At 43.0% G+C, this 26561-nt stretch overlaps 1 protein-coding gene across 5 annotated transcripts; it reads right to left on the bottom strand.

Annotated features, from left to right (window-relative positions):
- Positions 1-608: 608 nt before the first annotated feature.
- On the bottom strand, positions 609-26469 carry LOC309812567 (uncharacterized protein). Of its 5 annotated transcripts, none has more exons than XM_082636397.1 (10): positions 26243-26469; positions 9737-9818; positions 7893-7931; positions 6976-7019; positions 6427-6503; positions 2131-2196; positions 1941-1979; positions 1472-1660; positions 1102-1144; positions 609-767 (listed from the first exon to the last, which is right to left on the bottom strand). In XM_082636397.1, the coding sequence occupies exons 2-10, from the start codon at positions 9760-9762 to the stop codon at positions 646-648; spliced, it is 645 nt and encodes a 214-aa protein (XP_082492523.1). In that variant the 5' UTR covers positions 9763-9818; positions 26243-26469; the 3' UTR covers positions 609-645. The 5 variants fall into 5 exon arrangements, with proteins under 5 accessions (XP_082492523.1, XP_082492524.1, XP_082492525.1 ...); XM_082636398.1 differs by lacking the exon at positions 26243-26469 and adding an exon at positions 26074-26195; XM_082636399.1 differs by lacking the exon at positions 26243-26469 and adding an exon at positions 9917-9958.
- Between the last annotated feature and the right edge of the window lie 92 nt (positions 26470-26561).

Here is a 26561-nt window from a genome sequence, read left to right as displayed (position 1 = left end):
CCATGTGGGGAGCTCGGAGGAGGACACCCTGGCTCTAGTCCTCGCTCTGCTACGACACTGTGTGACCTCAGGCTTCTATTCCCCTTCAGCCAATGAGAAGTTTGCACCAGACGGCTGCTGGGGCCTGTCTTCCTGCTCTGACTCTGGGGCTGGGACCTCATTAGCCTGGAGCCCTAGCTGAGGGTGGGGACGGCCGTCTACCTGTGCCCACCACCCCGACAGTTGTTCTGGCCTCTAAGCACGCACAGGCACCACCCAAGGGCTTCTAATGACTGTCTGCTTACCTAAGTCATAAGCAGATTTCCTGGTGCATTTAGGTTAAGAGCTTGGGGACCACAGACACCCAAGGCAGAAACACTGCCCCCAGCCAGGCCACTTTTGCCTTCATGACAGTGAGCTTCACAGTTCTTAGCATTCAGGGAACTTGGCCTCTCCCTTGGCACTGAGTCAGAAGACCAGCCAGGGCCCCGTTCAGTCTCCAGCGTATCCCCTATCGTGGGCTTAGTGGCAGGAGGTGGTGTTCCCGCAGCTTATTGGAACAGGGAGCATGGATGAAACCACACTGAGTTTGTGGAAACTTGAGGCCCCTGAAAGGAGGCAGCCAGGCCTGCAGAAGCAGCAACTGTGGATTTATTGGATGTTTTGTCATTCGTGGCTCTGAGTCTTGGGGATGTCAGAGGCTGGAGACCAGCCCAGCCAGAGCTTCCTCAGGAGCTGGGGGACCCAGCCCCCAGGCCTCTCCTCCATGAGGTCCACCTCAGAAGCCTCTAAAAAGCACAAACAGGCATGCCCTGTGGGTTCCTTGCTGGGAGGAACCTTTCCCCAGGGCCAGGTACACTCTGGTGCCAGGGGAGCAGGTCAGCGCTGATATAAGGCTAGGCATTCCTCCAGCCCACGCGCAGTGGCCTCAAGTCCTGCCAACCCAAGAAGGAAGCAGGAGGCAGCGGGGGTGCTCATCAGGAAAAACAATGCATCTGGCTACCTGGGTTTCTTCCCTCCCCTCCCTGGGGCAGGAGGGTCACTGTCTGTGGCCTCTGCAGGGTCACTGAGCTTAGAGAGGAGGGCAGCCCTGCTACAGCAGGGTGGGGTCAGTTGTCTTACCAGAAGTATATGCAGCAATCTCCTTTCGGACCTTTTTATTTTCCTGGGAAGGAAGAAGGGGGACGGTGGTGGGATGAGACAGGCTCTACACTGTGCAGATGGGGAAATAGGCCTCACTTCACAAGAAGTCAGGGGAGGCCAGGATTCAGATCTGCTCTCTGCTCAGGCCACGACTGCTCCTCTCAGCTCCTCACAGAGCTGTTGCTCGACTGAGATGGCAGTTTGGCTCAGGTCATCTTGGGGGTGCCCCAGCCCCCGCCCCCCATTGCCCTCCTTCCCCAGGGCCTCTCCACTCCACCCTGCAGACCCCTGGGGCTTCTCAGTAGGACCTATGCTGGGATGTCCCAGTCGAGGCACCAGGCTTCCTTACCTCCCAGCCTGGGGTCCCTGCCACCTCCTCCTCCTCAGATACCTCCTTCCCGGCAGGAATGGAGGAAGGAATGGGGCTGCCTGCTTCCTCTCCTGGGGACCTCATCTCCCCCTCATCCGAAGACAAGATATCAGTCTCCTCCTTGGGGGCAGCATCATTCGGTCCTCCTGTTGCCTTGGGGGTCATGGCCTGCAGGGAGGGACAAGAGGGCAGAATATGGGCAGAAAGGCCCCCTGATCCCCTAGCCCCTCTCCCTGTTCTCCACACCTGGAGTGTGTGTAGTTCTTTGTTTTTCCAGGGAAGCCCCTCCCTTCTCAGCTCATGCTGTGGTAGGGTTGTAGGTTTCCTAGAGGAGCCCTGCCACTCTCCCTGGGACCCCTGGCCATGAGCTGGGGCATCCCTGAGCCTCAGGGAGCTCTGACAGGAGACAGCCACGGCCCCGGACCCTTGCAGGGCAGGCCTCCCTTACCTCAGAGTCTTGCTTCTCCCCACTCTTGACTCTGCGTCTCTGCAGAGGGAAACAGGGGAAGTGACATTCAGCTGTGAGTGTCTGGGAGTCCTTCCCTGCCTGGCCCATCCTCTTATTCTGTGTGCCTACCGAGGGTGCCCAGGACAGCCACCCCACCCCAGGGGGAGAGGGGTCCCCAGCCCTTACCCACCTGAGCGGTCACAGGATAGCATTTATCCATCAGTCCCCACACTGGCCTTAAGGTCTCCCCTAAGGGCTGCATGACAAGGAGAAAGAGAGAGAGAAGGCAGGCTGAGGTGACATATTAAGGGCTCAGCTATGTACTAGTCCACTGTCAATGCCTGCTGTGAAGACACCTAAAGACTACCAAGGATTTAAGGAAAACTTCACACAAACAATAATTGATGGCTTTAGAAAGATAAACTTTGCATTTACAAAACAAGTATAGGCGCTAAAATAGAAATGTTCAAACAACAATCTCTAATTCTTCAAAAACAAATATGATATTATAATAGGTATTAAAAATTAAAAATCCAGTCAAATTGTAGAAGGTAAAGAATAGAGAGAAGAGAGCGGGAGGTCCAACAGCTAAATCATAGATCTTTCTGAAAGAGGGAACAGAGACAACAAACTGGGGTGGCAGGGAAAGATACCAAATAAATATGTTCATTTTTTTACCAAGACAATTTCCCAAAGATGAGCGACATGAGTTTCCAGAAGAGAAGGAATCGCCAAGTGTCCAGGACAATGGATGAAGGAGACCCACCCCAGATTATGCCATCAATAAATTTCAAAACACTGAGGATGAAGAGAACCTAAAAACTTCCAGAGATATGAAGAAAAAAGTCTGTTTTAGGAACTCAACTTTCATCAGACTTTTCAACACCAACCCTTCGAAGCCAGAAGAAAATGAGGAGCTTCAAAATCTGTCAGAAAATTATTTCTAGTCTAGAATTCTATACCTAGCCAAACTGAGTTAAATATGAATGAAGACCTTTCAGATATGTAGTATCTCAGGACGACCCCTCAGGAAGCAGCTGGAGCTTGTGCCCGCCCCCAAATAAAGAGTAACATCAGCTCCCACACGTGAAAGAAGTGAAGCACTCCCCACAGTGACGGTGAAGGGAGGTCCCAGGACAGCTGAGCAGCAGGCCTCAAGGACGTCCCATCCAGATGGAAAGAGGAGGATGGAGGGCTCCATGAGATATGTCTCCAGGGAAACAATCATACGGATAAAACACCTAATTTGTCTAAGTGTATTGCAAGGAGATTTTTTTTGGAAGAGATTTTGGATGAATTAATTATAGGTACAGAGAAAACTAAAATTTAAAAAAAAGAGGAAAAAACAAAATTATACACAAAGAGTAGTTACAGTACACTACATGACTCAGGAATACTATTTACATAGTTTTAAAATGTAAACCTCGGGCTTCCCTGGTGGCGCAGTGGTTAAGAATCCGCCTGCCAATGCAGGGGACACGGGTTCGAGCCCTGGTCTGGGAAGATCCCACATGCCACAGAGCAACTAAGCCCGTGCACCACAACTGCTTAGCCTGCACTCGAGCCCGCGAGCCACAACTACTGAAGCCCATGCGCCTAGAGCCCATGCTCCGCAACAAGAGAAGCCACTGCAGTGAGAAGCCCCCGCACTGCAACGAAGAGTAGCCCCTGCTCGCCACAACTAGAGAAAGCCCGTGCGCAGCAACAAAGACCCAATGCAGCCAAAAATTAATTAATAAAAAAATAAATAGTGTAAATCCTCAATATTGATCTAAATAAAATTACAATACAAGCCTATTAGAATGACTAAAAAAAAGGTAAACGCTGGAAATGATATGGAACAAATGGACCCTCTCATTCATTGCCAGTGAGAACGCAAAATGGGTGCCAGCCATTTTGGCAAGGTTTTACAGTTTCCTACAAAACTAAATATACGCTTGCTGCATGAGCCCACAATTCCACTGCTAGGTATTTACCTAAGTAAAAGGAAAACCTATGTTCACACAAAACTTGTACATGAACACTTACAGTGGTTTTATCTGTAACTGCCAAAAAACTAGAAACAATCCAAATGTTTCTTGCTTGGTGAATGGACAAACCGTGGTACATCCATGCAATGGACAACTACTCAGCAATAAGAAGGAACAAACACTGCTACACACAACTGGGTGGACCTCAAATGCCTTGTGCTAAGTGAAAGAAACCGGGCTCAAAAGACTACATACTGGGGAATTCCCTGGCGGTCCAGTGGTTAGGACTCTGTGCTTCCACTGCAGGGGGCCCAGGTTCAATCCCTGGTCAGGGAACTAAGATCCCACAATCCTGCTGCACAGCCAAATAAATAAATAAAAGGCTACATACTGGATTTTTGTTGTTGTTGTTTATTTATTTATTTATTTATTTATTTAACTTTTGGCTGCGCTGGGTCTTTGTTGTAGCGCACGGGCTCAGTACTTGCCCCATGGCATGTAGAATCTTAGTTCCCCGACCAGGATTGAACCCACATCCCCTGCATTGGAAGGCGGATTCTTAACCACTGGACCACCAGGGAAGTCCCTGGATGTTTCCATTTATATGACCATCTTGCAAAGGCAAAACTATGGGACCAGAAAACTGCTCACTGGATGCCAGGGGCTGAGAGTGGGGAAAAGGTTGACTATAAATGAGTATGGGGGAATTTTTTGAAATGATGAAACTGTTCTGTATCCTGGTTGTGGTGGCAATTATACAATTGCATACATCTGTCAAAACTCACAGAACTGCACACTAAAGAGGATGGATTTCACTCTGTATAAATAATACCTTAATTTTTAAAAAATGAGTGAAAAGAGCCCACTGTGTGGGAGAGGGACTTAAAAGCCAAAATGAGGACTTCCCTTGTGGTCCGGTGCTTAAGAATCTGCCTGCCAATGCAGGAGACACGGGTTCGAGCCCTGGTCCAGGAAGATCCCACATGCCGTGGAGCAACTAGCCCGTGTGCCACAACTACTGAAGCCCGTGCGCCTAGAGCCTGTGCTCGGCAACAAGAGAAGCCACCGCAATGAGAAGCCCGCGCACTGCACGAAGAGTAGCCCCCGCTCGCCGCAACTAGAGAAAGCCAGCGCACAGCAATGAAGACCCAACACAACCAAAAATAAATAAATAAATAATAAAAATAAATTATTTTAAAAAAGCCAAAATGATATAAAAGTCAGTATAAAAGCAAAAATGATACTTAAAAATTTTTAACAACTGAAGATGTCATTACTCAGAATAAAACATTTACAATGCCAAAAACTAGGATATAACTATACTGGAAGACTAGAGAAAGGTGAGATGTATGTTGGAGGAGGCAGTAAGTGTGCAGCTGTTACGAGAGCTAAATTCTCATCTTTCGTTGTAGGAATTCATTGGATAATGTTTAAATCTGAAAAATTAAGACAAAGCAGGATAAGCTTTCTATTTAGAACCGTGGAGGCAAAATCAAAGGCTTCAGCTAGAAAATTGGAAGCTGGAAAGACTCCCACCCTGGGTTGTGGGAATCATGGGTGAAGAGGATTGGGACAAAAGACAGCTAGTTTTTTGTTTCAAGTCTTAAAACTTTGACTCCTTGAACTATGTATATGCATATCTTTGATGACAATACAACTTTTTAAAATGAAAATTTGGTTAATTAAAAAAAAAAAAAAGGAAGCAACACAGGGCTCTGTCTCTAAGGCTCCTGCCAACATGGGCCTTATTAGGGGCTCTCCAACCTCTGAATAGTCCCTCCCTAAATATGTAGCACACACTTCTCAGTGTTGCTGGGTCACAGATAAGCTTATACCCACGAAAATCCTCTCTTCCCAATAGCACTAGATGGAGAGCAGGAGGCCTCCAGAGACCAGGTATGTGGCTCTGTCCTGTTACCTTGGGCAGCCTCGGTCTAGTCACTGTCCCTCTGGGAGCCTACGTTTCCTCCTCTATAAAGTGGGAGCTGCTGGGTTGCTGCGAGGTTTCAATAGATGGGCAACACCTAATCCAGCACGTGGCCCTTAGTGGGCATCCAGTGTCCATTTGTGTTTTCCTGACAGAGGGCTGGGAGGAGGGGCTTCTGCCATAGGTTCCTGGACCTGGGACGTTAAAGAAGGTATGTAACCCCAGGCCGGTGTCCTGCTCACCACCACCCGATTCACGTATGAGTGTTGAACCATATTCCAGGGCTACTCACATGCATTAGGGGTCACCTGTTCCTTTAGGTTTGTCTAGGTCAGTGCTACGGAGCCCTGAGGTGAGCTTACAGCCAGCCCATGGTGGGTGGGGCCTCTGTTTGACACTTTGCCAGGAACACAGGGAATTTCTCCAGAGCCCTCGCATTCTCTCTCTCTCTCTCACACACACACACACACACACACACACACACACACACACACACACACACAGTTGGGTCACCATTTGAGATCAAGGAGTATGACCTCTGTTTTTGCTACAGTGAGACGGTCCCTCTAAGCTCTGACAGAGGCCCTACCTGTGATGCTTCCCGAGTGATCTCATGGTCAGGGGCTGTCTTCCCCACACACCCCTGAAAATAGTAGTACACCACTCCTGCAGGTAGATGAAGAAAGACTAGTTAAAACATTTAAAAGAGTGATGTAATTATTTTTAAATGTCAGTATTTACAATATGCCAGAAATTATATCCTTTTAAACTATTTTAATGTGTGATGAAAGATATTAGATATTAACTTACAATGTGTGAAGGGATAGTTTTTCAAAAGGTATGCAAGCAAAAATTTGAAGATCACTGCTGCAGGACATTATTTGGTTGTATGCGTTTTTTGGTTTGTTTGCGGGTTTTGTGGGGTATGCGTGGGTTTTAGAGTGAGATATGGGTTCAAATCCCAGACTCACCATGAAGGTGCAGAGGGAAGAAAGGGGGAAAGAAGACCAGCCTCGGCTCTGAGCAGTGTGACCAGCCCTGGGGAGTCTCAGGAGGGGACCTCTGGGAATCCCGGTGAGTAGCTGGAGACTGGGGTCCTGCCATCATCCCCAAATTACCCCAGCACCCAGACACTTACCTGCAAGAATGAAGATGTTTACTACATACAGGAACTTGTATAGCCTGTAAGGAAAGCAGAGCTGAGTTGAGGCTGGGGCCTCGTGCCCTCACCAGTGGGTGCTGGTTTTCCTCCCCAGTCCAAGGCCCAGGATCTATTCCACCAGCACTCGTCCAGTCAATACTTGTGGATGAATGAATCCATCAGCTGTAACAGGGCTCAGCCTGGGCTCCCTGCTGACTGGCCAGCAGGCTCTGTGCCTCTGCCTACTGCCGAGAAAGCCAGACTTGGCGCCTGGAACCCACAAGGACCCCCTGACCCACTCCATTCTCCTTTCCTTCTTTACTTGTTTATATAGGTCCATCTTGCCTCTCCAGCCAGAAGGCAGGGACTTAGTCTTGGCTGGACATTCATAGTTATTCATTCAAGTGCTGGATTAGCTCTTCCCCCCAAAGCCCTCCAAAGCCCTCCCTACTCTGGACTGACAGATCCCACAACCTGGATTAGAAATAATATCTCTTTGTCCATCCTCCTCTTCTAGGACCCCTCCCTTGGGACAAACAGAGCATCATTTAAAAAAAATTTTTTTTTGGATGTGCTGCGCTGCATGCAGGATGGTTCCTTGACCCGGGCCTCCACAGTGAAAGCGCCAAATCCTAACCACTAGGCAACCAGGGAACTCCCTCAAACAGAGCATCTTGGCACTGCCAGGATGATGGCTCCCTGCCTACACACACACACACACACACACACACACACAAAGGCATGTCCCACCTGTCAGTACCAGGCCCTCCACTCTGACCCTGAGTCCCAGAGATACTATAACAGTCAGGGAAAAGAGAATATAGAACCCTATTTTCCCATCCTTGAGGCACGAAGTGAGGGGTCCCCTTTCCTGGTCTTTTGGGGCATGGTAACAGGGCCCATCTAAACTTTACCTCTCTCTCTGGCAGCACAGACCAAACACCATTTTCAGTCTAAGAAGAAAAGATGGCAACAGTCAATGCATCACATAGAACCAGGGTCCTGGTGTTCCTTTACTCTGTGGCTTGCAAGGATTGCAATGGGCTAGAGGCAGTTGGGGGAAATGGCAGGACCTCCATAAGCAGGGTTCATCCAGGGGAGAGCCTGCTGGTCACAGCTGGAGGCTAAACTCAGGATGGAGTGAGCTAGCACTAGGAGCTTGGAAAACGCTCAGGAGTTTCTCCCAAGACCTCAGAGCCCCAAACAAAAGCTGGTTTCAATGTCCTCAGAGCTGGAAAGGTAGGTCCCAGGGAATCAGGATGGGAAAAGCGGGGTTGGGAGAGGATTAAGGAAAAAGGTATAGCTCTATTAAACATTTTGTGTAAAATGACCCCAGGTGTAGGTGGCTAATTATAATAGTAAATAAAAATGATTAAAAACTAAAAACAGTTTAAAGTATTTTCTGTGTTATGCAGCATTTTTGGAATGATCTTGAGGGTTCTGGGGGAGATTCCCTAGCCGCCTCAGAAATTCCCTCTCTGTCTAGAATCCCACCTTCAGTGTCAAATTGCATATAAGCTGACACTGTGGTACAGTCAAGGTCTCCAGGGTGAGGTGGACCTCAGTGTGGCCTGGTGAGCCTCTGCTTCCCAAGTGAGTTCCCCATTCTCCACAGGGACTATTTCTGAACCTCTCTTTAAACCTCCAGCCCCTCCTCTGCCTTCCTCACTTTCACCAGGGAACACACGCACTATCAGATGGATGTTCCCTAGACTTTCTGCCACCAAACTCACCCATTCTCTGCTTCTCACAGGAGGGGGGCTAGCCCCCTCTCGTAATCCATTCATCTGGTCTTCTCATAACCTGGGTGTTTGGAGGTCCCCTCTCTCACTTGTATATTCATCCTTTCCTTTTCTGGCTCCTTCCCATCAGTATTTAAACATATCACTCATCTCTTCCACTAAAAAAAGAAAGGCCTTCTCCCTTGAACCCATATCCCTTCTCCAGATACCATCGTTATTGTCCCCTACCCTTCACACCAGTCTCCTTGAGAGAGCTGACTGCAGTACGTGTCTTCACCCCTCTTCACCTCTCCCTCACTCGACAGCCCACTTCAATCTGTTTCTGTCCCCATCAACCTCTGAAGCCTCTCTCACCAAGGTCACCAATATGCTCCTAGTCACCAAATCCAGTGGGCCTTTTTCGGGCCTCAGCTCACTTCACCTCTCTGCAGGGAACTACAGCACCTCCCTTCATACTGAATTACCTTCTCTGAGAATACTGCTAGCAGTATGCTCAACAGTAAGCTTTTTCCTTATTTATAACTTGGTGTGAGCAAAGTTATCAGGCTTTTTCTGAGGGAAGGTTTGGAGGAGAGAAAATGAGTCCTGAGTGAGAGAAGAAGAGGGGGAAAAGAGGAACGTCAAGTAGAAAGGGATGCAGGACAGGCAGGCTAGGAGTCGTAAAGACAATTTTCACCTGCTTGGGTGGTTTATTGAGCGCAACCTTTTGAAACTGCTTACCAAATCTACCAAGCCTGATGACGTTAGTGATTTGCAGAGTATCCTTTGACCATATCAGTGTACAGGCAACCTATTCACCTCCCCTCAGGCTCCAGGACTGAGACTGAGAAGGGCACCGGAGGTCAGCTAAGTCTGGCAGTCCAGTGCACAGCCCCTCCCTTTCACAGGAGAGCACTGTCTGTGTGTGACATCATGTCTTAGGGGGCTTTATGACAGGACAACCTCTCCAACCTTGGCCAGAGTAGCTTGTCATTGCCTCAGGGTGGCTTTAAATCCCAACCAGTCAGAGAAAGCACCTTTGTAGGTATCTCTTTTGTTCCATTCAATGCCATCAATGCTGCTTTAGCACCTGCAATGTGCCAAGCTCTATGCAAAGTCCTGTAGGGACACAAAGACACAAAGGTGTGTAAGACTCAGTCTTGTCACATAACACAATAATCTTCTTTTTAAAATAAAAAACAAGAACACAGCCTGACCATCTCTAAGTGTAATCCATTTATTCAACCAGTGTCTGCTGAGCTTTCATTCTGGTCCAGGAATAATGCTGAGGGGATAGAAAGGTAAACAGGACACACAGACTACCCTCAAGGTGCTTGAAGAAGTCAAATAGACATCTTCTGATTCAAGACAATAGCTTTTATACCCTCCCCAAATTACTATAAATGTAACTAAATAATAATCACAAAACTATGGTGGTTAAAACTGAAGAATGCCTTAGTTTCACATACACATGAAATATTTACTAAGAAAGACCATATTCTCAACCATGAAACAAGTCTCTGTAATTTAAAAGATTTAAGTAATTTCAAGTACATTCTTTGACCACATGGAATTAAATTATAAGTTAGTAACAGAAAGATCCCAGAAAAATCCCCAAATAATTGGAAACTAAACAACACACCTTTAAATAATATATGTGTGTCAGATGTAGAGAACAAACGTATGGACACCAAGGGGGGAAAGTGGCAGGGGAGGTGAGGTGGTGGTGTGATGAATTGGGAGATTGGGATTGACATGTATACACTAATATGTATAAAATGGATAACTAATAAGAACCTGCTGTATAAAAAAATAAATAAAATAAAATTCAAAAATAAGTAAATAAATGAATAATATATGTGTGAAATAGGGAATTCCCTGGGGGTCTAGTGGTTGGAACTCTGTGCTCACTGCCGAGGGCCTGGTTTCAATCCCTGGTCAGGGAACTAATATCCCACAGGATTTGCAGTGCAGCTAAAATATATGTGTGTGTGTGTGTGTGTGTGTGTGTGTGTATACATATATATGTATATATGAAATAAAAAATCAAAAGGAAAGTTAGAAAGCATTTTGAACTGAAAGAAAAGAAAAAATATCAAAATTTGTGGGATGCAGCTAAAGCAGTACATAGAGGGAAATTTATAGCACTAAAACACCTATATTAGAAAATAAGAAATGTCTCTAGAAAACAAGCTTATGGTTACCAAAGGGGAAAGAAGGTGGGGGAGGGATAAATTAGGAGTTTGGGTTAGCAGATACAAACCACTATATATAAAATAGATAAACATGGGACTTCCCTGGCAGTCCAGTGGTTAAGGCTCTGCACTTTCACTGCAGGGGGCATGGGTTTCACTGCAGGGGGCGTGGGGGCATCAGGGAGCTAAGATCCTGCATGCCACGTGCCACAGCCAAAAAGTAAAAAAAAAAAAAAAATGAAAAACAAGGTCCTACTGTATAGCACAGGGAACTATAATTCAACATCCTGTAATAAACTGTAATGGAAAAGAATATAAAAAAGAATATGTATAACTGAATCACTTTGCTCTACACCAGAAACTAACACAACATTGTAAATCAACTATACTTCAATAAATAATTAATTAAAAAAGAAAATAAGAAATGTTTCAAATCAATGACCTCAGTTTCTACTTTAAGAAACTAGAAATGGAAGAGCAAATAAAAGCCAACATAAGCACAAGAAATTTTAAAAATCAGAGTGAAAAGAAATGAAATAGAAAACAAAGAAAAGAAAAAAGTCAATAAAACCAAAAGCTCAACAAAGTGTACAATCCTCTAGATAGGATAGGAAAAAATGAATAAGATGCAAATTATCAATATCAAGAATGATAAAGGTGACTGATGCAGATTCTATAGATACTAAAATAAGGGAACATTATGAACAATGCTATGTGGATAAGTTTGACAAGGTAGATGACATGGACAAAATCTTTAAAAGACACAAAGTACCAAAGCTCATGCAAGAAGAAATATATAACCTGAATAACTCTATATCTATTAAAGACATTGAATTTATTTAACTTTCCCACAAAGAAAACTTCAGGTCCACATGGCTTTACTAGCAAATTCTACCAAACTTCTGAGGAAGAAATAATGCCAATTCTACACAAACTCTTCCAGAAAAAAAGGAGGAAATAGTTCCCATCTTGTTTTATGAGGGCAGCATTATCTGATATCAAAACCAGACAAAGGGGCCTCCCTGGTGGCGCAGTGGTTGAGAGTCCGCCTGCCGATGCAGGGGATACGGGTTCGTGCCCCGGTCTGGGAGGATCCCATGTGCCGCGGAGCGGCTGGGCCCGTGAGCCGTGGCCGCTGGGCCTGCGCGTCCGGAGCCTGTGCTCCGCGACGGGAGAGGCCACAGCAGTGAGAGGCCCGCATACCGCAAAAAGGAAAAAAAAAAAAAAAAAAAAAACCAGACAAAGATGACATGAGAAAACTACAAAACAACATCCCTCGGGCTTCCCTGGTGGCGCAGTGGTTGAGAGTCCGCCTGCCGATGCAGGGGATACGGGTTCGTGCCCCGGTTCAGGAGGATCCCACGTGCCGTAGAGTGGCTGGGCCCTTGAGCCATGGCCGCTGAGCCTTCGCGTCCGGAGCCTGTGCTCCGCAATGGGAGAGGCCACAACAGTGAGAGGCCCACGTACCACAAAAAAAAAAAAGAAAAAAGAATCCCTCATAAACACTGATGCAAATATTATTTACAAAATCTTAGCAAATTGAAACCAACAACATATAAAAAGATAATACATCATTACCAAAGGAGTTTACCCTCGGGAATGCAAGGTTGATTCAACATTCAAAAACCAATCAATATAATTCACCATATTAATAGACTGAAAAACAAAAATCATATGATTATCTCAACAGATGCATAAAAAACATTTGACAAAATCAACATCTGTTCCTGAAAAAAACCTCCCAGCAAACTAGGAGTAGTTGGAACATCCTCAACCTGATGAAGGACATCTATGAAAAACTTAGAGCTAACAATGGTAAAATACTGAAGGTTTTCCCCTTAAATTCAGGAATAAGGCAAGGATGTTTGCCCTCATTGCTTCTATACAACATTGTACTGGAAGTTTTAGACAGTGAAGTAAGTTGAGAAATAGAAGTAATTATCCCTACACCATCAGTAAACCTACCACACTCCTGAATGGGGCAATGATGTCAAAGAAAAAGCATAATATCAGATTTCCCTTACCATGCCTAATCTAGTCCAGTAATCAACCTAAAATCTGATTTATCACTTGTTGATTTTTTTCCTGAAGTCAAATTGTATACTTTTAGTAACAGATTTCTAGAGTCAGAACCTCATGACTGCGATGATTTAGCCCTTTACCTGTATAACTTACAAAACCACTTGTGTTAACATTCTCTCATCAATTTATGCTGCAAATTGCAAACGAGACAAAAACCTCTCACTTGCATCTATATCATAATTTTGATCATTGATTAGACTAATGCTTCTCAAATTTGATACAACCAGCCATTAAATGATGATCACTTCTTTCAATGAACTACAAAGATTAAAACTAAAAAATAAAAGAGAGAAGTAAAAGGTAACCAGATTGGAAAGGAAGAAATAAGACTGCCTTTATTTTGTAGACAACATGATTGTGTATAAAATCCTGTGGGATCGTCCAAAAAGCTACCAGAGTTTAGCGAAGTGAAGGATATAAGATCAATATATAAAAATCAATTGTATTTGTTGTGAACCTAAAACTGCTCTTAAACAAATGTATTAAAAGTCAATTGTTCATAGCACTGAACAATTGGGAATTGAAATTTTAAAAATACCATTTATTATAGCATCAAAAATATGAAATACTCTGACAAAAAATATGTGGAAGATCTATACACTAAAAACTACAAAACATTATTGAAAGAAATTAAAAACCTAAATAAATGAAGAGATAAACCAAGGTCATGAATCAGAAGATTAAAAATTATTAAAGTGTGAATTCTACACTCAAATTGATCTATAGATTCAGTGTAATCTCAATAAAATTTTCAGCAAACTTTTTTGGTTGTTGAAATTGATACGCTGTTCCTAAAGTCCATATGGAAGTGCCAATGACCTAGAATTTTGAAAAAGTAAAGTTAGACAGTAATCAAGACAGTATGAGATTGCTGATGTCAAGATAGATGGAACAGAATAGAGTCTAGATATAGACCCATATATTGTCGGTTGATTTTAGACAAAGGTGGAAATGCAATTCCTTGAAGTGAAGGAAGCCTTGACGCTTAAATCATGTAATTTTAAATTGACTTAATGAGGTAAAAGTAACACAAAGGTTTCCATATGTATACATATCCTGGTTAAGATTTTTGAACATAAAGAACAAGAAAACATTAAGGCAGGAAAAAAAAAAAAGGTTACCTAAAAAGAATAAAGAATCAGAAATCAGAATGGCATAAGAATTACCACATGAAATACTAAATGTTAAGGACAGTGTAGTCATGTTCTACAGAGTTTTGAGGGAAAATGATTGTGACTCAAGAATTCTATGCTGAGCCAAGTCAGCTTTCGGTGTCAAGACAACAGAAAAGTTCTCAGGAGCCACTAAGGCCAGACATCAGACTGCCATCTGTGTACGGTGCCTCTCTCTCCTACCTCAAACAACAGAGGTAAAAGAAAGTAGATCTTTAAATAAATCCATAATAGCGCTGGAAAGCAAAATGTGGTACCCTGTTGAACCAGAAGCCATAAGGAATCTCTCAGAAATGGAAGGCAGGCAGGATGAGGTTGACAGAGGAAACCAAAGAACAAAATACAGGCAGGAGAATATCACTGTGAGAGGCAGAGAGTCCCTGGGAGTCTCTGTTGGTCAGAGTGACAGATCTGGGGAGCAGGAGAGAAACTTATTGGGATGATTGGTTTGGGGATTCATGTGAAGCAAAAAGACGACTGACTTCCTCTCTTTCCCCACCTGTGGCAAGCAGACAAAAATAGATGCATCAACCACCAGGTGAGAGCAATGATTGTGAGGGCCCTTGCTGGATGGCTGGTAACACCCAGCAGGAATGGGGACCCCAGTATCCCAAAGTCTAACCACAATTGTACCCTGCCTAGCAATGTCTTATCCTGACTCCACAGAGACTAATGCCACTTCACAGTAAATAAAACCATTCAAGGAGAATCCATCAGAGAATCTCAAAGACAGACTTGAGCACTTAGCCAGAACTTGCCAAATATTTGAAGAAAACCAACAGTAGAAAAGAGAGGCACAACACTATACAAACAAAAAAAACTAATGACTAAGGAAAAGAGTTAATAGAGAAAATCAAGAGACTTTAAAGTAAATATTAAAATCCTCAAAAAGATAAGAGAGGCTATGGCACCATAAAAGTGAATTGTCTATTAGGGAAAAGAAACAGCTACAGTGGAAATAAAAATAGAGCTGATGTGGGCTTCCCTGGTGGCGCGGTGGTTGGGGGTCCGCCTGCTGATGCAGGGGACACGGGTTCGTGCCCCGGTCCGGGAGGATCCCACATGCTGCGGAGTGGCTGGGCCCGTGAGCCATGATCGCTGAGCCTGCACGTCCGGAGCCTGTGCTCCGCAACGGGAGAGGCCGCAACAGTGAGAGGCCCGCGTACTGCAAAAAAAAAAAAAAAAAAAAAAAATAGAGCTGGTGAAATATCGGCTTCCCACTAAGACTTTTCAAAGACTTAAAAGTTTCAGCCGTGAGGGAGTAGCTGGTATTGGATTTACCTTCCCACAATAAACAAACATAAAACATAAAAGGGGACAAAATACATTCAACTACTTATAGGCATGGAGAGCAACCAGTGCAGATTTTCTCCTGAGGGTACTTCCCTAAGTGTGACCTGGAGTGGTCGAGCCAAGACAGAGAGCAGAGTTCTTACTGGGTATAAGAGGCAGAGCCTGGGGTTTAGGGCTGCTAGTGTCACAGAATTTGAGGGTCAGGGAAGTGAAGTGGAGGTAATCATAGGCAAAGAGCCTGAAAGGTCTGAGTATAGATGTTCGAGTCCTTGGCCAACTGCTGAGCTGAGCAGATAAGACAGCGTAGCATAACAACTCTGGGGAGCTGAGAGCACATGGGGAAATTCAGAGTCACAGAGTGCTGGATGACATTGGAGACTGGGCCTGGCCAAAGGGAAGAGATTTTGGTGCATACTCCAGGCATTCAGTTAAGACTCCAGAAAAGCATCACCCTAGGAATAAGGACTGCACCTCCAACTACGGGCAAAACTAAAATACTTCCAATCAACTGAAACATAAATTCAAGCCTCAAAGCCTGCCAAAACAAAACTTGATGTTCCTTTTTAATTTTTTTGTGGTTTTTAAAAAACGTTTATTTTATATTGGAGTATAATTGACTTACAATGTTGTGTTAGTTTCAGGTGTACAGCAAAGTGATTCAGTTATACATATACATGTATCTATTCTTTTTCTTGATATTCCTTTAGAGAAAAATTAACATAATCTACAACATATCCATGATGTCCAGCTAACAATAAAAGTTACTAAACTTTGGGACTTCCCTGGTGGCACAGTGGTTAAGACTCCACGCTCCTAATGCAGAGGGCCTGGGTTCAATCCCTGGTCAGGGAACTAGATCCCACATGCATGTCACAATTAAGGAGCCCGCGTGCTGCAACTAAGGAGCTGATAAGCCACAACTAAGGAACACGCCTGCCACAACTAAGGAGCCAGCAAGCCACAACTAAGACCCAGTGCAACCAAATAAATATTTTTGTTAAAAGTTACTAAACTTATAAAGAAGGAGGAAAAATTAGCTGATAATTAAGAGATAAACAGTCAAAGAAATTGACCCAGGGATAATCTAGATATTGGAGTTAGCAGATAGGGGCTTTTAAAAATGGCTATGATTAGCATGTTAAAGAAAATAGACAAAAAGATAGACAAAACAGATGAAGAGCTAGAGTAATTCAACAGAGAATTCACATCAGTAAAAAATCAAATAGACACTGTGGTAGGACAGCCTCTAAGATAGTCACTAATAATCTCCACTTCCTAGTATTCATTTGAGTGTGGTCTGGATTAATTGAATAAATTTGGTAGAAGTGAGATGTCACTTCCAAAATAAGTTTACAAAAAAGACTGTGGCTTCCATCTTGAATACTGTATTCACTTTCACTCTCTAAACACTTGCTATGGGGGAAAACAGTTGCCTTATAATGAGGCAGCCCTGTGGAGGGCCCCAAGTGATGAGGGCCCAAGGCCTGCCAACAACCATGAAGTGGATGCCACCTCACGCTCTCTTCCCCAGCCCAGGTGAGCCCTCAATGATACCACAGTGCCAGCTGATTGATGACCACCTCATGAGGGACCTTGAGCCAGAGGCACACAATTAAGCCTCACCTGGATTCCTGGTCCATAGGAAACCATGAGATAATAAATGTTTGTTGTTTCAGTTGATAAGTTTTGAGGTAATTTGTTCATAGCAATAGATAACGTAGACATTCTAGAACAAAATACAATAGCTGACATTAAGAACTCACTGGACCAAATGGGTTAACAGCAGACACAGCAGAAAATAGAATTAGTGTGGGGAACAGGTACAAGATGCTTTGTGAGTAACAAATGCTCTGTTCTCTGATCCCCATCCAAAGGTCTTGCGTTTCTCTTAGGGTCTGAATATACATACACATACTATGTGTAAAGCATTCTATGTTCCCTGTTAGGAAAACTCAGCAGTATAAAGATGTCATTTGGGGGGGGGGCCATACCCACAGCTTGTGGGATCTTAGTTCTCCCACCAGGGATTGAACCCACACCCTCAGCAGTGAAAGCGCAGAGTCCTAACCACTGGACAGCCAGGGAATTCCCAAGATGTCATTTCTATATTCAATTATAATCCATATTCAATGCAATCTCAATCAAAATCCTGATGATATTGTATTAATTTTTTGTTTCCAGTTTTACTGAGAAATAATTGACATACGTCACTGTAAAATTTTAACACATACAGCATGATGGTTTTATTTACATATATTGTGAAATAATTACCACAGTAGGTTCAGCTAACATCCATCTTCTTATATAGATACAATAAAAAGAAAAAAAATTTCTCCTTATGGTGAGAACTCTTAGGATTTACTCTTAAGAACTTTCCTATGTATCATAGAGCAGTGTAAGCTATAGTCATGTTGTGTATTACATCCCTAGTACTCATTTATCTTAAAACTGGAAATTTGTACCTTTTGACCTCCTTTCTCTAATTCCACCTCCCTCTACCCTCTGCCTCTGTGACTTTGGTTTTTCTGTTGTTGTTGTTTTTAGATTCCACATGTAAGTGAGATCATACAGTATTTTTATTTCTCATACAGAGACTTATTTCACTTAGCATAATGCCTTCAAGGTCCATCCATGCTGTTGCAAATGGTAGGATTTCCTGGTTTTTCATGGCTGAATAATATTCCATTGTATATTTAGACCACAACTTCTTTATCTGTTCATCCATCAGTGGACACTTATGTTGCTTCCATGTCTTGTCTATTATAAATAATGCTGCTATGAACATGGGGATGCAGATATCTTTTCAAGTTGGTGTTTTCATCTCCTTTGGCTACATTCCCAGAAATGAAATAGCTGGATTATATGGTAATTCTAATTCTTAATTTTTTTTTTTTTTTCTTTTTGCGGTATGCGGGCCTCTCACTGCCGTGGACTCTCCCGTTGCGGAGCACAGGCTCCGGACGCGCAGGCCCAGCGGCCATGGCTCACGGGCCCAGCCGCTCCGCGGCACATGGGATCCTCCCAGACCGGGGCACGAACCCGTATCCCCTGCATCGGCAGGCGGACTCTCAACCACTGCGCCACCAGGGAGGCCCTAATTCTTAATTTTTTAAGGATCCTCCATAGTGTGTTTCATACTGGCTGTACCAATTTACAATCCCACCAACAGGGTTTCCTTTTCTCCATAACCATGCCATGATTTGTTATCTCTTGTTTTTTTGATGATGGCCATTCTAACAGGCATGAGGTGATATCTCATTGTGGTTTTAATTTGCATTTTCTCAATGACTAGTGATGTTGAGCATCTTTTCACGTACATGTTGGCCTTTCATATATCTTCTTTGGAGAAATGTCTATTCAGGTCCTTCGCCCATTTTTTAATTGGGTTATTTGGTTTCTCTGTTCGTTTGTTTTGCTACTGATTCTTTACATACTTTGGATATTATAACTAAAATAAAGGAGAAACCTTGAGAGTAGCCAGAGAAAAACAAATCTAGGACCTATATGGGAAAAATCAATTTGAATGACAGCTAATTTCTCATTAGAGGCCATAGAGGCCAGAAGGAAGTGACACAATACTTTTCAAGTGTTGAAATGTCAATCCAGAATCCCATATCCATTGAAAATATCCTTTAGGAATGCTGGGGGAAATCAGGAAATTCTCAGATGAAGAAAAACCAAGAGAATTTGTCACCAACTGATAGGCTCAACTGACTTTTTTTTTTGGAGGTAAAATTGGTATATTACATTTTATGAGTTTCAGTTGTACAACATTATAATCTGATATTTGTATACACTACAAAGTGATCACCACCAAAAGTCTAGTTACCATCCACCACCATACAATTGACCCTCTTCACCTATTTCGCCTACTCTCCAGCTCCCTTCCACTCTGGTAATCACCAATCTGTTCTCTGTATCTATGAGTTTGTTTTTGTTTTATTTGCTCATTGTTTTTGCTTGCTTTTTGTTTTGTTTTGTTTTTTAGATTCTACATGAGTGAAATCATATGGTATTTGTCTTTCTTGAGATCCATCCATGTTGTCACAAATGTCAAGATTTCCTTCTTTTTTCCTTTTCACTCTTTCCTGTTCTGTTGATCTGTCCATTCGTTTTTTATGCCAATACCATACTGTTTTAATTATTGTAGCTTTTAACTGAATTTTGATAAGGGTGCAAAAGCAATTCAATGGAGGAAAGCTGGCTTTTCAACAAATGGTTCTGGAGTAATCGGACATCCATAGGCAAAAACAAAACAAAACAAAACAAAACCCCTCAATCTAAATCTAACAGCTTATATGAAAATTAACTCAAAATGGGCCATGTACTTAAATGTAAAACATAAAACTCTTAGGAAAACAATCATAGAAAATCTTCTGGACCTAGGGCTAAGGTTCTTAAATTTGACACCAAAAGCACAGTCCACAAAAGGAAAAAAATTATAAATTGGCTTTCATCAAAATTAAACACTCCTGCTCTGTGAAAGACCGTGCAGAAAAGATGAAAAATCAAGCTACAGAGTGGTAGAAAATGTTTGCAAACCACGTTATCTGACAAAGAACTAGCACCTAGAACATACAAAGAACTCTCAAAACTCAACAGGTCAACAATTTAATTAGAATATGGGCAAAAGACATGAAAAGCCATTTCACTAGAGAACATATAAGATGGGAAATAAGCACGTGAAAGGATGTCAACATCACTAGCCATAAGGGAAATGCAAATTAAAACAATAATGAGCTATTCCTACACATCTATCAAATGGCTAAAATTAAAAAGTTGCTTCACCAAAAGCAGAACAGGAACTGGGTCACTCAAATATTGCTAATCAGAATGCAAAATGGTACAGCTGCTCTGGAAAACAATTTAATAGTTTCTTACACAACTAAATATGCAACAAACACATAACCCAGCAATTGCACTCCTGGGCATTTATACTAGAGAAATGAAGACTTGTGTTAACACAAAAGCTGTACACAAATACGTACAGTTTTACTTATAATAGCCCCAAACTGGAAACAACCCAGATGTCCTTTAAGGGGTGAATGGTTAAACTGTGGTAAATCCATACCATGAAATACTACTCAGAAATAAGAAGGAATAAATCACTGATACATATATCAACCTGGATGAATCTCAAGAGAATTATGCTGAGTGAAAAAAAAAAAAGAGGCCCATCCAAAAGGTTGCATACTGTATGATTCCATTTATAAAACATTCTTCAAATAACAAAATTATAAAAATGGAGTCCCTTTATTAGAGAGGGACTAAGGAAGGAAAAGGATGACATGAGGGATCCTTGTGGTGATGGAAATGTTCTGTATCTTGATTATATCAATGTCAGTATCCTTGTTGTGATGTAGTACTATTGTTTCACAATATGTTACCATTGGGAAAAACTGGGTAAAGGGTACATCTGACTTTTCTGTGTTATTTCTTATACATATGAATCTATAATTATCTTAAAAGCTTAATTTAAAATGTGTAGTGTAATACAGGGAAAATTATAAAAGCTGCTTTCCCTTCCCTATAGGGGCCAGAAAGAAAAGGCTGAGTATAAGGCGTGTGGCTGTGTATCTTGGCCCTGATGGATCAATTCCTGATACCTCCCCCTTGCTTTTGCTTCCATCTTGGGACCCTATGATCCCATATACCACTGGAACCCAAAAGACCCTCTGCTCAAATCTCTGACTCTAAGGTGGTGGTCTCAGGAAGAAGGATGCAACCATTTTAGATAGAAGAGCTTTAAATCAAGGCCAAAAGTGGGGTGAGAGGAGGGATGGAGTAGAAGAACAACACCGAACCCACGTAAAAAATTCTGGGAGCTGGGACTTCCCTGGCAGTCCAGTGGTTAAGACTTTGCCTTCCAGTGCAGGGGGTGTGGGTTCGATCCCTATTCGGGGAGCTAAGATGCCACATGGCTCGAGGCCAAAAAAACAAACATAAAACAGAAGCAATATTGTAACAAATTCAATAAAGACTTTAAAATGGTCCACATCAAAAAAATCTTAAAAAAAAAATCTGGGATCTAGTTCTCACTCCACTACCAACAGCACAAGCATCTTAAATGCTGAGGTCTTCAATTCAACCCAATTTAACATTCACTGGGCACCAACGACAGTGGCGAGGGGTGGCTAGGGGTAGTGGTTAGTCCTTCACCTATATGTACATCAGTGTCCCCTACCACAAAAAAGTAATATTCTTTTCTACAGAAAAGTGACATTTAAAAAAAATCTTGGGTAAAATGTTCATAAAATCACCTTTAGAAATCTCTATTTTTACTAATCCATAACATATAATGTAAGTAAAAAATGGGGGCTTAAGATGCAAAGACAGCATCTAGGCAATCCCCTGGGTGCATTCCAACCCTCCCACCTCAACAAGACTACCACCCTCCACTGGTTCTTGGTCACTAGGATCTACTCTGTAAATGTGTTGTAGGGATTGAGGCTAAAGAAAGTTAACAGGATTCTCATAATCTGATTAGTAGGCAAAGGAAAGAAAACTGACATTTATCAAACATCTGTGTGAAGCACTCTTCCAGGCGCTTCATAGTATATACATTATCTCATTTAATCCTCTCAACCCTGTGTGGTAGCCATTGTTATGCCCGTTTTACAGATGCGGAAACCAATGTTCATGGAGGAAAGGTAACATGCAGCTTGTAACTGATATCAGGGACTGACAATAAATTCTTTTCACTATATGCTACATTGCTTCTAATTTTATAGAGGATATTTATTTTCTGTACTGTGCTGTCCTGTCCAATTTCCTAAAATCAATGTTTTTAATAAGGACAAATAGGATTTTTTCCTTTTTTTAAGGTGATGAAAGGAAGAAGGCATTATTAAAATACACTGGACTTCACACATTTGAAAAATCATCAGACCTTTTTTTGGCTGCGCTGTGTGGCATGTGAGATCTTAGTTCCCTGACCAAGGATCGAACCCATGCCCCCTGCATTGGAAGCGCGGAGTCTTAACCACTGGACCACCAGGGAAGTCCTGAGACCATTTTTTTCCAACAGCTTTATTGAGATATAATTTTCATACCATAAAATTCATTCTTCACCCATTTTAAGTGTACAATTCAATAAATTTTAGTATATTTACAAAGTTGTAACTATCACCATGAACTAATTTTAGGGCATTTCCATCAGCCTAAACAGAAACCTTATGCTACATTTACTCCTCATTTCTACTCAGCTCACTCATCTACTTTCTGTCTCTATAGATTTGCCTTTCCTGAACCCTTCATACAAATGGTATCATACTGTATTGTTGTGTGTCTGTCTTCTTTCACTGAGCAAAATGTTTTCAGGGTTCATCCTGGCTGAAGACTTTTCTATTGTATGGAGGTACCATGTTTTGTTTATCCACTTAAAAATTTTTTTGGTATATCCAGTTGACAGACTTTGGGTTGTTTCTACTTTTTAGCTATTGTGACTACTGCTGCTATAACAATTCACATACAAGCCTTCGTGTGGACAAACCTTTTCATTTCTCCTGGGTAGATACTAGGATTGGAGTTGTTGGATCATGTAAGTCTATGTTTACCTTTTTAAGAAACTGCCAGACTGTTTTCCAACGTAGCTGTACCATTTTACATTCCCATCAGCAACGTACGAGGGTTCCAATTTCTCCATGTCCCCACCAACACTCACTGTTGCCTGTTTTCTATTTTAGGCGTTCTGGTGGGTGAGAAATGGTATCTTACGGTTTTGATTTGCATTTACCTAATGAATGTTGAGTGTCTTTTCATGTATTATTGGTCATTTGTATCACTTCTTGAGAAAAACAGCTATTCAAAGCCTTTGCCCATTTAAAAAATTTTTTTAAAGGCTATTTTTTAAGAGTAGTTTTAAGTTCACAGAAAAACGTGAGTGCAAAGCACAGTTTCCACATACCCCTTGCCTTGCCCACCCTCCAGCCTCCACCACTACCAACATGCCCCATCAGAGTGCTGTATTTGTTGCAATGGAAGAACCTAGATTGACACATCATTGCCATCCAAAGTCCACAGTTTACATTCGGGTTCACTCTGTGGGTTTGGACAAGTATATAAGGACGTGTATTCACCATTATAGCATCATTCAGAATGGTTTCTGACCTAAAAATCCTCTGTATCTATTCATCCCTCTTTCTACCCTAGTCCCTGACAACCAATGATCTTTTTATTGTCTCCATAGTTTTGCCTTTTTCTAGTATGTCATATAGCTAGAATCATACAGTATGTAGCCTTTTCAGATTGGCTTTTTTTTTTTTTTTTTTTTTGCGGTACGCGGGCCTCTCACTGTTGTGGCCTTTCCCCTTGCGGAGCACAGGCTCCTGACGCGCAGGCTCAGCGGTCATGGCTCACGGGCCCAGCCGCTCCGCGGCATGTGGGATCTTCCCAGACCGGGGCACAAACCCGTGTTCCCTGCATCGGCAGGCAGACTCTCAACCACTGCGCCACCAGGGAAGACCCAGATTGGCTTCTTTCACTTAGTAATATCCATTAAAGTTTCCTCCATGTCTTTTCATGACTCATTTCTTTCTAAAGCTCCAGAATATTCCATTGTCTGAATGTACCACAGTTTATTTATTTGTTCACCTCCTGAAGGTCTCCTTTGTGGCTTCCAACTTTTGACAATCATGAATAAAACTGTTATAAACATCCATGTGCAGGTTTTTGTGTGGACATGTTTTCAACTCATTTGGGTAAATACCAAGGTGTGTGATTACTGGATTATAAGGTAAGAGTATGCTAGTTTTTTTTGTTTGTTCGTTTTGGGGTTTTTTTGGCTGCCCCTCACGGCATGTGGGATCTTAGCTCCCGGACCAGGGATCGAACCCAAGTCCCCTGTGGTGAAAGCACGGAGTTTTAACCACTGGACTGCCAGGGAAGTCCAGAGTATGCTAGTTTTGCAAGAAACTGCCAAACTGTCTTCCAAACTAGCTGTATTCTCACCAGCAATGAGAGTTCCTGCTGCTCCACATCCTCATTAGCATTTGGTGTTGTCAGCTTTGCTTAGTTTTAAATTGGGCTATTTTTTTTGAATTGTGTCTTTTATATATTCCAGATACAAGTCCTTTACGGAATATACGATTTGCAAATACTTTCCCCCAGTTGTGAGTTGTTTTAGAGACCTTTTTTTTTTCAATGAATAAGAATATTAAACACTAAACTCATGACAGTGGTTACTCTTAGAGGACGCAGGAGCATGAACCAGGTTAGAATTACACAGGTAGGTATCAGAGGTAGAGCGCAGACTCTGGAGTCAGCTACCTGGGTCTCAACCAAGTATTGTCAAGTAACTTGGCCTCTGTTTCAGTTTCCTCATCTGTAGAATGGGTATAACAGCACCTATCTCACAGGTGTGTTTCAAGGCTTAAACAAGTTAATGTGCCTGGAGAATGTAAAACAGTGGTTACCAGGAGCATGGTACACATTACATAAACCCTAACTGTACTACAACTTCTTGAGGTGGGTACTGAAGTTCAAAAGTTCCCATTCTACCATGCTTTATCACTTACATATGTTACATGCTTTTTTTAACTTTTGGGGAAGGCTTTTATTCTTGGTTTCTATTTCTTTCCACTACCCCATCTCACAGTTACCACATTTTTATATTTCAAAAGTGCTTTCTTAACTAGTATCTAGTAGATGCCTTTAACAGCAGGCTATAGATACATTGTCTCATTTTATCATCTCAGCTCTTTTTTTTTTTTAACATCTTTATTGGAGTATAATTGCTTTACAATGGTGTGTTAGTTTCTGCTTTATAACAAAGTAAATCAGCTATACATATACATATATCTCCAATCTCCTCCCTCTTGCATCTCCCTCCCACCCTCCCTATCCCACCCCTCTAGGTGGTCACAATGTTACATGCTTTCTTTTCATGCATAATTCATTTAAATGTACAAATACATTTTAAACAATAATACAGGGGAAAAAATCCAAATTTTTACCCTTTAAAATGGGTAAGACTGGTCTAGATGCAGGGCCATCCCCCATGCTGGCTGGGGTTCCAGAGTTAAGCTCAGCCCTGACCCCTGCTCCTTCCCCCAAACTCACAAAGTATCTATCAACTGCATTTTCAGAAATGACCAATGGACTCCAGGCAGGAGTCAGTTTGGGGCAGAACCTAAAATGGCAAGTGACCTAGGCTGCACCACCTCAGTTTCCTCACCTGTAAAATGGGGATGCTAACAGTACCTACCTGATCTATGAGATTAACTAAGTAGAATATCTACGCACAGCCTGACATGTTGTTAGCTGTTATTTTTCCCTTTACCCTTCCAGGCTCCCCTTGATGTGCAGAGATATCCTCAGTAGAAAAATGCTGGGAAAGGGACTTCCCTGCTGGTCCAGTGCTTAAGACTGTGCTTCCACTGCAAGGGGCGCGGGTTCAATCCCTAGTGGGGGAACTAAGATCCCTCATGCCCTGCAGCAAGGCCAAAAAAAAAAAAAAAAGCAAAAGCAAAATGCCAGGAAAGAGAAAGGTACCCAGAATGGACGACCTAAGGTTCTTTCCAGCTCCAAAATTCTGGGCTTCCAGCTCCAAAGTTCCAAAATTTTCATAGAGACCCAGAGTTTGGGATGAAAACGTCCCCGTCTAAAATGGGGCTGATGATATAACCCACCTACCTGGGCTGTGGAGAAGGGCCGAGAAGCTCAGAAGCTCAAGGCCAGGAGAGCGCTTTCACGTCTCTACCCCACTTCGAAAGAGTTGGTTTATAGGGGGGATAAAAGTTATTGCGGAAAAGCCTTAGAAGTGCCAGGCCAACGCCACAGCAGCCCAGGCGCCATTACTTGCCTCAGCAGGGCCCACGGCCCGAGCGCGGAAGGAAGATCCACGACGTGCGTGCGGATGGGCGTTACCACACCAGCGCCCAGGGCAGTTCGCGGGCGTCACGCAGTGGGCGCCAGACAGCAGGCACGCGCCAACTCGAGGCACAACGGCTGGCCTGGGCCCGAGCGCCCCCTGGCGGCGAGGTCGGGCGACCGTTAGGACGTTCAACGGCCGAGCGTAAGATTCCGCAGGTGAGCCTGCGCAGCCTCCACCTGCCTCTCACACAGAGACGGAGAGAGGGAGAGACAGAGGGAGAGAGGGGGAGAGGGAGAGAGGGGAGAGG

This window comes from Mesoplodon mirus, assembly GCF_964341445.2.
Source record: "Mesoplodon mirus genome assembly, chromosome: 11".
NCBI lineage: Eukaryota > Metazoa > Chordata > Mammalia > Artiodactyla > Ziphiidae > Mesoplodon > Mesoplodon mirus.
This window is presented reverse-complemented; position numbering and strand designations above follow the sequence as displayed.

Excerpts from the sequence above, each read along its gene's own strand:
- LOC309812567 (XM_082636397.1), bottom strand. The coding sequence starts at position 9,762 with ATGGAACAAAAGAGATACCTACAAAG. Across the intron at positions 1,661-1,940 it reads GGGAGAAGCAAGACTCTGAG|GCCATGACCCCCAAGGCAAC; the intron begins GTAAGGGAGGCC and ends CCCTCCCTGCAG. Across the intron at positions 1,145-1,471 it reads CAGGGACCCCAGGCTGGGAG|GAAAATAAAAAGGTCCGAAA; the intron begins GTAAGGAAGCCT and ends CTTCCTTCCCAG.